General features: G+C 31.6%; 1 protein-coding gene across 1 annotated transcript in view; it reads right to left on the bottom strand.

Annotated features, from left to right (window-relative positions):
- Positions 1-12,311, bottom strand: part of LOC145331314 (uncharacterized) — a 59,593-nt gene that overhangs the window by 35,635 nt on the left and 11,647 nt on the right. Inside the window, exons 2-3 of the mRNA XM_080175931.1 lie at positions 10,865-11,021; positions 10,327-10,424 (exon numbers count right to left, since the gene is read on the bottom strand). Of these exons, the coding sequence (XP_080032057.1) occupies positions 10,327-10,424; positions 10,865-11,021 (255 nt within the window). The remainder of the gene's footprint in view (positions 1-10,326; positions 10,425-10,864; positions 11,022-12,311) is intronic.

Raw genomic sequence — 12,311 nt, 5'->3', positions numbered from 1 at the left:
TTTACGTCCTTTTTTACTTAAAAATTTCAAACGGCTGTATTTTTTTTATTTTTGAAGCTAGAAGAACAATTTTTTTGCAGAAAATGTTTATTTTTATGTAAATTTTATATTTGAAATATCAAACATAAATTTCAGCGGCCGCAGCTGTATTTGGCAGCTGCCAGCCGCCGCAGTCGGCGGTCGGCGGGAAAACGGCGGCGGATCTTTAAGAAATTTTAATACATTATCAAGACATGTAAGGAAAGCTTAAGTTTAAAATTTGAAGTCTCTAAGTCAAAAATTGCGGCCACAGGAGCCTTTAAAAGATTTCTGGAGACCTGGAGGATCAGGACCTGCAGGATCATACCTGGAACCTGAAATTGACTTAAACACCTGTATTTAAGATAAGGATGTACTACTAAAGGATATTTTAGTAATTTGGTAAGATAAAATGCTTTGTTTAAGTCAAAAAAATATTTTTGTTCTTTACCTGGATGACCCTGCCAGGTTTGCTGGCATCCTGTGCCCGCCAGGATGGAGATTTTCAAAAATTCCAACTCTCAGTTATGTGTCATACCCATACTTAAAAAGTCAAGCAGTTTGGGCTCTTTATCTTTCACACACAGAAAATGAGATAGAAAAAACCGGATGAGGGGGCGTTCAACGCCCCCCCCCGACCGTTAAGGGTTAAAAGTCAGTCCCCAAAGTTGTTAGGCCAACAAATAAGAAAGTGTTATTATAAAACTTTGGAAATTTGTGTAATAAACAGCCCAATATTCCACCCCTCCCTGGAATTAACTACCATTTTCAATAATTTAGAACCCCTTTTCCCCCTACAAATTACAAGTTACGATAGACAGAATATCACCAGTGGACTTTCGATGGAAGATTTATCTATTTTCCATTGTCGCGTCCCTGGCTCAAAATGATAAGACATGCAGGGTGGAAGGGGACATTTGGTTGTTTATTACATCAGTCCCCAAAGTTGGCATCGGGGACTTTTATTGAATTTTGATTGGTTGGTTTACAAAAATGGGTGTCCAAACGTTGCAACCACTGATTGTGTTCCACAGAAGGAGTACTGTTGTGTATCATTATTGAGGTTATTCATTAATTTCACGGCCATTGCCTTATCCCTTTAGATTCCTGTAAGTCATAACTGTTTTAAAAGGAAGGAAAAAATTATTAGCTATATCCTCTGACTAATGTTTTATTGAATTAAAATCAGAAACAGTTTTGTCCATAAACAGCGAAGCACTAGAAATAATGAAAAAAATATGTATAGACAATTTCTATTTGAAGCTTAAAAACTATTGAAAAGGAATTTGTAAAAAGGGTCTTGACGCTCCAGTTAGGCAAATTAGAATAGTCCTATAGATTTCAAACTTTGGATGATGAATTCTGAAACAATTAGGTACTATTAGAACAATTCATTTTCGTTTATTCTACCGTTTGATTTTAGAGCTTGGGTTTTATGGATGTTGCCATCCTTGTTATTATACAAATTGACAAATTGACAAATATTTGGAAGAAAATAAATTTAGAGTAGCTGCGCTACTAATATTGTATCTAAATTTAAATTTGATTGTTTCTTTGTTTGTTAAACTTTTAAATTGTTGCCCTATTATATAAAGTAAACATTTTTTTGTCTGAAGCATAAAATCTGAATAACTACTAGTAGATTAGATTAGATTAGATTTATTATTCTTGGGTGTACATACATAGAAAAAAAACAACAAAATAATAAATAAATTAAATGAATATTATATACATTTATATATACAGTCAAATTTTATTGATATGGTTAATTTATAAAAAAAATTTTCTTCCCAAATGGCAGTTTCCTAAAAACTAGGAAGTATGCAGTAATGTGTATTCACACATTGTTTTCATACAGGCCATATAAATAAGACAAAAAAAAAGAAAAAAAGATAATAAGCAATAAATAAAATCATATTGGAGAGGAAAGAATGATAATAGGAAGGATTGATTAGGGCATACAAGTCTCACACCATTATTGCAATAATAGAAATTAAAAAAAATATTTCAACAAATTGATTTTGATTGATTTATCAGATTTCAAACAATATTGAAAAGAAATATAATTTTATCTACATTCTTGACATAATGGGTTGTTACACACTAAAGTTAAGCTTGATAACAAAGATTCTTTTAGATTTTTAAAAAAAAAATTTCTTGATTGATTGTGGGTTAATAAATCATTATTACAATGGTTATTCCATAATTCTTGGAAATGATACTTAGGAAATCTTTCAATAGATTTAAACTTCGGTTTTTTAACATCAAACATATTAGAGTTTCTAAGATTTCTGGTATGTAATTGATTACGGCGAAGCCATGTACCTTGAAAGGAACTTGGTAGCTTACTGTTTATAAAATCATACATTAATAATAATTTCAAATAATTAGCTGATTCATGTAAAGGAAGGACATTCATTTTTTTAAATAAAGGCATTGTGTGTGAGATGTGTTTCTTACTAAAAACAATTCTTATTGCCTTTTTTATGCAATTAAATTAATGGGTCCATAGTAGATTTAAGACCACAACTCCAGGCAGGTAAACAGTAAAGTAAATGACTATTTATAAGTGAGTGAAAAAGCATTTTTTTGCTATCTAAATTCAGTATATGTTTAGCTCTATTTATAAGAAATAAGGAACTAGAAATCTTTTTACGTAAATGTTCTACATGATATTATAAATTTAAAGAAGGATCTATAAATACACCTAGGAATTTAATTGCAGGAATATTGCTACTTGAATTGACATAATTTAAGATTTTTATTTTCTCAGGATCAAACTCATTTTCATTGTTAAAGTTTAGCTTAATATTAAGAGCATTCCAATCAATAGTATTTTCATTTTTATTAAATATCATGATTTTAGTTTTATCAGGATTTAAGCTCATTTGGTTACTCCTAAACCAATCAGATATCTTTTTAAGTTCATTGTTTAATTTCAGTTTTATCTCTGTAAAGTTTTTACCAGAAATTAAAAAATTACTGTCATCAGCAAATAATAGGATAAATAAATCAGTACAGTTTTTAAGATCATTTATGTAGATTAAACTCAACCGATAGGGTTCTTTAATTTGGGTAGGCATCACATAGGTCCTCTCTGGTGGTTTTAGGCTTTATTTTTAGATATAAGTCTTGGGACAATTTTCAGTTATTTTTCTATCCCCGCTTTGTCTCTTCATCGCCCCTGGAAACTAGGTGCTTAGCCACTAGTCCTATTATATAAATTAGTAAGGATTTTGTGTTTGTCCTTTAAGATCCCGCTAATCACCGAACCCATTAAAGTTCTTAATTTCGGAGAAACTTCTTATAGGTTCCGGTAAGGTTTGATTTATTTTAGGTTAGAATTTTTAATCCAGACAACTACCTGGCCCAAGTGATGGAGACCCGTTTCGTCTGTTGGCAAATTGTATTCTGTTCTTTTGTAGGGACTTGTCAAAGCTTATATATCCGACTCTATTCAATGACCCAATAAGAGTCGGGACAGGGTTCCCTCCTTGTGGGCAGAGTTACATAGAGCTCATGTCCCCTCTATTCTTTTACTTAAATTCTCAACCAATAAAATTATTCCATTAGCCACCCCGGTCCCCCCCCCCCACCACCATAAATAATTTTTCTATTTGATTTAAAATTAAAAACATTTATTTCCTATTGGGTTGACCCCCCCCCCCCCCTCAACTCTCTAGGGGCTATTTTAGAGATTTTACACACCAACACATGAACTTACAATTACTTTTTTTTGCAATAAATTTTGCTTGTTTAGTTGTTGTTTAATTAATATGCAGTAATAAAGTGATGTTCGCAGCTGGCTAAAATAACCCCATCCCCTCGCCTCCAACTGAATGAACGAAATGGCCAATAAATTATATTTATGTTAGCAACCTCAATTGACGACACTTTTTCTCTAGTCATACTATCCACGTATATTCTACACATCCATTTGCAAAAACTATTGCTTGTTTTGTTCGCCAGCCCCTTGTTAATGTTTAATGATATGCAGTTGTAATTTGTTTAGTAATTTGTATCTACATAGGGGGTTCTACCATGGATGTAGTAAATATGGATATATTGACAGGGGGATATTTGTCGTCAATTTAGGTTGCTAATATGGACCTCATTTATTGGTCAGTTCGTTCATCAAGTAGGATTGGAGGCGATAGGGTAAAGAGGGTTGGTTTATCGTTATCTTATCCTGCTAAGAGTATTACTTTATCGAGTTCATGAAAATCTGGTGCAACATCTAAGTAATAATATATCGATTGGTGCTCCCGAGATATATGAACAAGCACTCCAGTGATCTTAAGGGATAAGACAATGGACAATACATTTATATACCTCACCAATGATGATACACAAGATTATCTTTTTTGTAGGTTTAGGTATTTGTTAAACTTTTTATTAATAGGTTTCAAGTTTCTAAACAATTTGAATCTCTATAGTGGTATTTTTGTTTATAATCATTGGGGATGAACATCAATTTATCGTCCATTGTCTTATACCTTAGAAAATAGAAATACTAATGTACAGAACCTATATGTAGTTAGGCTACGCTTTTATTAATTTGATACGTAAGTGCAATGTTTAAAATCAATTTTCAAGGTACTTTTGCTACTTGCAAAAGGAAACTACACATTTTTTATCCTTAAGTAACTATTATTCTATTAAATTAAAATATATTATTGACATACATAATTATAATACATCAAATCAACATAATCTAATAAAATCTTAATATTCTACCATCTTTTGACTTATATTATTACTACAAACAATCTATATCATCCAATTCATACCACTTAATTGTTTATATATAATTCAAGCAAAATAGCTTTATACCTGTCCTATCGCATTTGAAAACAAAGTATCCCTTTATACAATTAAATCCTAAATAATGCATACCTCTAAAAAATAGCCATTAACCTTGCCCTGATAAATTGTATATAAATCAAAGAAAAGTAGATTCCTTTGTATGCATTTGTAGCCTTTATAATTGAATATAAACTATTTGGGTCGAATCATGGATAAAGGTAGTTTCCCTCTAAACAGAAAGTGGATCATAGACAAGAATTTAGAAGAAAGAGTAAGGGCTACAGGGTGTCCTATATTTAACCACGTCATAACTAAAGATGTTAAGATGGTAACATAATTTTGATTGTGTTAATAGGGAAATGTCTTGACCCGAATTTCAATTAATCCTACAATTCTAGACATATCCTATAATTATGAAGTAATACGTTTTTTTGTCTGAACCGAAGATCTCGGAAACTGTTATGACAAATTGTTTGTAATTTTCATAGACGCTTTATAAATGTCTTAGGGTGGTTTAAGGCTATTGTTTTGACCACCTTCGCCCTTTCTTAGAGGCTAAGGGCGAAGCAACTAGTTTATTATTTGAAGAAAATGTTTGGTAGCAACTCTATAACTCAAAATTTTGTCTTTCTGTCCCTCTGTCTTTCAGCTTGTGATCACTGGGGACATGCAATTTATTCGCTTTAGATAAATATCTGATCTCATTACTAAATAAGCAACTACTCTATAAAAAAAAAATCTTAGTCTCATTGTCTATCTAAAATTTCTACAGTAACACATTTTTTTTTCTCACCTGTTATTAGTTTTGCTGTCAGTATTTTTAATTATGGATGTTATAATCCTTGTTTTCTATCTATTTATGTCATTTACACATCCCTTTATCCCATGAGTTAAACAATTACAATTTTGTATGGGCGTTACAGAAATCATCAACTAACAATTATGGAGAATATGCATACAACAGATATAGTATACATGGATATATTCATAGGGGAAATTTTATCGTCAATCTAGCTTACTAATATGCAGCTCATTTATTGGTCAGTACGTTCATCCAGTAGAAGGGGAGGTGATGGGGTAAAGGGGGTACATGGGCGGTATTGTTATTTTAGCCAGCTGTGAGAATCAATTTATTAGAGGACATGGAAATCTGGTGTAACATCCAAGTAATTATATATCGATTCATACACGCAATTAGGAGCGTGCATAGAATTTAGAGAGTGCGCGAAGCGCCTAGAAAGTTGGATATCCCTCCTATAACATATCTAAATATATACTCAACCGATAAGGTTCTCTATTTTTTGTAAGCTAAAAATGGGTCCTGTGATGGTTTAAGGCTATTATATTTCAAGATTCAAGTCTTGGGATGATTTTCAGCTATTTTTACAGCCCATCTATGCACCTTTAAAAACACGCTAGAAGCTAGGGGTGTATCTCCTTGTAAATTGATTAGTAATATTTAATTATCGAACATTTTTAATACAAGCTTAAAAAATAGCTACAAATTGGTCGACAATTTGTTTGTTTTAAAAAAATTCTTAATCATGGAAACCATTCTAACTACAAGTTTATCTATCTATCCAAGGATCTAAAAGCATAAGACAATGACCGATAAATTAATGTGCATCCCCAATGATGATACACAAATTATCCATTCGGTAGATTACAAGTAGTGGTTGAACGTTTGGACACCCAACTTAATGAACCAACCGATAAAAATACAATGAAAGTATCTCAAGTTGTTAAGCTATCGAATAGGAAAACATTATAATAAAACTTTGGGGACTAGTGTAATAAACAGCCCGATGTCCCCTCCCTCCCTACTATCTATCTATGCTGTATAGCTACTGAATTAAACTCCTAGCATATAAATGGATGGAAGGTAATGCCAAATCAAATTTTATAGAACACGCCCAAACATCAAAAAGTGTTGTTTTAAAGTAACATATTTTCCAGTATGGCTTAGAAACCGATTAATATCCGCTGGATTAGAACCGGTTTCTATTCCATACATACTGAAAAAAAAGTATAACATCGTATTACAGACAATTTCCCACGAATCTTAAAATAAAAATAATAAAATCAATACCAATTTTGTCAACCTGGGCCTTCAGTTTCTCAGGGATAACAAAACTGGGTTTAATCTTATAATTTTCCATTTTAATATCCGCGGAAACATGTCTTTAATAGATGCGCTAAATAGCTATTACAAATTTCATTACTACTCCATACTTAATCCGTTATTAAAAACTTTTATAATTTCTTATAGTGGTAAAATCCCCCTAATGATTTGAAACTTTACAATGTAAATATATATCTATTTAACATTTTTGTTGTCCTAGAGTTTTTAACACAGTTACATTCTAAAGGGATAAGACAATGCCCAATAAATTGATGAACATCCCCAATGATGACACACGAAATTACCCCTACTGTAGATTAAAATTATTAAGTGATACGTTTGAACACTCAACTTAATAAACCAACTAATCAAAATTCAGTAAAAGTCCTCGAAGTTGTTAATTTAACGAATAAGAAAACGTTATTACAAAACTTTGGGGACTAGTGTAATAAACAGCCCAGTATCTCTGAGTTAAAATACATAAATCCATAAAAAAGTTATGTTGCTATTTTGAAAGAAGAAAACGTTGTAACATTAAGAAAACACTTTAGCTACTGAACAAAATCCAAATTTGTTCATTTTAAGTGCAATCACACTTTTTATAAATCTAAGTAGTAACAATCTTTGTAATTTGTGAGTGGATATATTATTACTTGGATGTTGCAACAGATTTTCATGTACTGTAATAAACTGATGCTCGCAGCTGGCTTAAATAACGGTACCCCCTTTGCCCCATCGCCCTACTGAATGAACGAACTGACCAATAAATGAGATCCATATTAGCAAGCTAAATTTACGACAAATTTTCCCCTGTCAATATATCCACGTATATCATATATCCATTAATCTAAGTAGTAACACTCTTATAAAGAAATGCTACAAAAATAATTCTGTTAAGTAAAAAAAAGCTAAAAGGGACATTAGGCTGTTTATTACAACAGTCCACAAATTTTTATATTAAAGTATAAATAAAAATAAATAATTTACAAACATTGTTTAATGAAACCTACTATACTTTTTTCTTTAGTTTTATTTTCATCTAATTAAATATTTAAATATATGTGTAGAAACCAGATGGATATAGGATTTAAGTAGATATATTGTTATATGAAAAGTTATCTTCAATTTAGCTTGCTAACATGGAACTTATTTTTTGATCAGTTCATTAATACAGTAGGAGGGGTAAAGGGGTTGGATTAAGGGTATTGTTCTTTTCACTATATCGAAGTACATGAAAATTTGGTGTAACATCCAAGTAGTAATATAACATTAGTAAAATATATAATTATTCTTTGACCTAATAACATGGAATTTAACGTTGTTAGCTTGTTATTGCTGCGCTACTAATGGATATAATTATACATGTTGGTTTTTAATCCTTAATAATCAGTAATGCTGGTAATAAATTTTAATTTATTAGGCCTCCAGCTGGGTAAGAGTTGTTTAGTAGCCCACAGAATAGCTAAACATCACCTCCGCATAAAGCATGGATTCGAATCCGATTAATATTCGCTAGATAATAACTATTTTTCAGCCATACGAAAATATTACATATAGGATCGTATTACAGTTAATTTTCTATGAATATTAAAATAAGAATAATTCATTAATACCAGTATTATTAGCCCAGGCTTCGACATTTCGGGGCTAACAAAACTGGACTTAATCTTTAATAATTTTACTTTTACTATACGCGGAGAACTATTATCAAGTTGGCAAAAGACTTTATGACATTAATTAAAGTAAAAGGTAAAGTAAAAATTTAATTTTCTGATAACATAATAATGTCAGGTCAATACAAAAGAACAACAGACAAAATCTGTACTAAAAGGTTTTGAATAAATCTTAAAAACTGACAATATTCGAATAGGATATAGATAATTTGCCACAAGTTTATCCCTTTGCTGAAACACTAAAGACTTTCAATGAAATTCATTTTTGTCTGCTAGCAAAAGGGTCCTTGCTGTTTGGGGGAGGTAGTTGTCCATCTTTATACGTATACATTCATTGCACATCCCATAGTTTCAGGAAGAGAGGGGACTTTGTGCTGTGAATTACTCATGTACCAAAAGTGTTACAAACATTTATTTTCATTTATTGGATAAGGAATTTGGGGAACTTTTAATAACTCTTTTTAGTTGTTCAAACCTTGAAACTAATAATTCTAACATGCAGAAAGGGTAATTTTGATTAATATTATTTGGGGTGTTTTGTTCGTTAAGATTACTATAAAAGTATGCCAAAATGGAAATCTAAACTAAAACTTTGGGTACCAGTGTAATTTGCAGTCCAATGTCCCCTCCCTCCCTGAAAAAACGCATCTCTCCCACAGAGAAACAAATGTTAAAAGCCTTCTCAATTTAAATCTTCCTTCCTGAAATTTACAAAATAGTGGTGATTTTAATTCTGTTAGAAAAAAATAAATGTTTGTCTTTTAAGATCTCGGAAAAATAAATCTATATGGTTTTACTGTTTTTTTTTGGTAGGGGGGAGCTTGCTATTGGTTCAGAAAAGCTTTATGCTTAATACTAAAGGAGGGGTAGATTATTCCATCAAATGAAATAAAAATTATAAATGTCTAATTAACAAGAATGACAACAACAATAAAAGCAAAGCTTTACAATTAAATCAGACGACAATACAGACGAACAATAACAATAAGTGTCAATGAGTGACCTATAAATCAGAATACTAATTTATAAGTCTAAACAAATTTGTTGCAAAATTGCTTAATTACATAAGACTTCTATATGACATTTTTAGGACTTGATTATAGAGCGGCATTGCTTGTAATATTATGCCTTGTTGTCCTTGAAATCATTATTCTAAAAATCAGATAGATGGACAATTATATTATACAAAGAATTTAGAAAACATGTTTTGAATGTAAGTACGGACTTTCTGGTAACGATTATGTTTCAGGCAAAGTTTGAAGTCGATAGGACAATCATATCATGCTTAGATTTCATTGGTATTTTTGTAGTACCTTTGTTTATACTTTCTTTCACAATACATGTTGTTTTATAGCCAAGATTCTAGTGCTAATAAATTAACAATTCAAACAAAATAAAATCCATTATAAAAATATATCTATCTATCTATCTATCTATCTATCTATCTATCTATCTATCTATCTATCTATCTATCTATCTATCTATCTATCTATCTATCTATCTATCTATCTATCTATCTATCTATCTATCTATCTATCTATCTATCTATCTATCTATCTATCTATCTATCTATCTATCTATCTATCTATCTATCTATCTATCTATCTATCTATCTATCTATCTATCTATCTATCTATCTATCTATCTATCTATCTATCTATCTATCTATCTATCTATCTATCTATCTATCTATCTAACTAACTATACCTGGGGTTATCTGTGGAGAGTAAGGGGGTGGATGGTACCCCCTGAGTTCGCATATTTGTTTCTTCTTCCCTGTTTTGTGTGAGTTCAGTTTTTATACACTTGTCATAAGATTAATAAAAAATTTATAGACGCCCAATGGTGGGGGTAAATGGGTGTCTCCCCTCCAACTTTGAAACCCCTCATTTCACCCCCCCACCTTAAAAGTTAAAAACAATACGTTATTTTACCCCCCCTCAAATCTTTCAAAGGCCTAATTTTACCCATCAAAATAAAAGCTTGGACGTCCTGACATGATACCCATTAGACTATTAAGGGAGGGGACATTGGACAGTAAAGTACACTTTTACCCAAAGGCCTAAAACGCCGTTATTTTATCGAATTTAGATTTGTCGTTTCCAAACAAGAAGTGTCCAAACTTTTCAATCAATGACTTTGATCAAGAGAATGTGTAATTTTTGTATTATCACTGGGGATGTGTATTAATTCATCGCCCATTGTCTTATCCCTGAAGAAAAAACGTATAAAAACTGTTCCTGACATCCCATTCATCATTTGTCCACTCGTCCGTGTCTTCCTGGGCCGCGGCCATGGCTGCTTTCTCCCGCCACCGCCGATTTTTGGCGGCTAGCGAATCCACCGGCCCGTTGTTGACTTGGTAGGTACGAGGAGACATTTTGAATGAAGTTCCGAGCTGTCTAGGTAATTTTTAAAAAAATGCTCTATATGTCTTAAACAAAGACGGTATTTCTAATAATACATAATAGCGAAGCAATGAAACATATTTGATATTTCATATGTTTGAAAGAATCATTACAAAACAACATACAAAGGAACAAGGACGTCCAATGGTGCAGTAAAGGGTTGATTAACCCCCCCCCCCTCTCCCAATGACGTAGGGACCCCTAAAATTTTGAATTTTTACCCCCTCCCCCAAATGAAAAATCAAATCAAATTATATCATAGACAATGTTAGATAAGAATTTCATGCTCAGTTAGGATCTCGCTAACACTGAACCAATAGTAAAGCTAAACATTGGTCTCAGGATGGTTTTAGGCCAGTTTACTTAAATCTTTCTCTTAGGTGGAGAAAAAAATATTTTTGATGGTGTTTTGTATCAGAATGTTAAATGTCACTCCTGTAATATTATTTGTTGAAAGGTTAAGACAGTGCAAATTTCAAACAAACAAGATTGAATAAAAGTGAATTATTCAGAGAGCATATTTTAAAAACTTTGGGTACCAGTGTAATTTACAGTCCAATGTCACTTCCCTCTCTGATTAAAATAGAATCTAAAATACTTAAATCTAAATAATTACTTTTTGGCATCCGTTGTTACAAGCGAGGCTTTTCTACAATTAGGGCCTGTAACGGATAGTTTTTGTACTAAATTTTGGCATGTTTAGATCATTTTATAATTTCCATTTTTAATTTAAATTATTTTTAATCTTTAAATGAATATATTGTTTTATTCGCTGATGATTCCAAAGGCGATAAGGCACAATATTATTTAGTTATCTTATCATAGATTATTATCTAATTTTCTTTTTATATACTAACGGCTAGGGGCATCTAGGGGCCTTGTATTTGATAAGGCACGAAGAGCAGCAAATAGCCTAAATTATCATTGAAGGAGTTCAATTTAAAATTCAAATAGCCAAAACCATCCTGAGACCTATAAGAAGACTCAGTTCAGTAGTTATTTGAATCATAAGCTACATATTAGGATATATTTTAATCAATATAAAAAGAACTTTCTCTCACTACTTAATGGTTTATTTAATTTGTAAAGCTTCATTTTAATGGCTGTTGTCATCCTTGTTGTAAAAAGAACATTTAGGGTAAGTGATTCCATTATTGAACAAGAATAAATATGTAAATATATAGCGTAGCAAAAACAAACTACAAATATTTCAGAGAGTTGCAGAGCCGTGCACAGGGTTTTATCTGGGTTGCGCGCAAAATTTTGACACCCCCTAAAGATGTA

The sequence above is a fragment of the Acartia tonsa genome, chromosome 11 (genome assembly GCF_053477335.1).
Source record: "Acartia tonsa isolate MP-2025a chromosome 11, ASM5347733v1, whole genome shotgun sequence".
In the NCBI taxonomy this organism is placed as follows: domain Eukaryota; kingdom Metazoa; phylum Arthropoda; class Copepoda; order Calanoida; family Acartiidae; genus Acartia; species Acartia tonsa.
The sequence above is the reverse complement of the archived record's forward strand: the minus strand, read 5'-3'. Positions and strand labels throughout refer to the sequence as shown.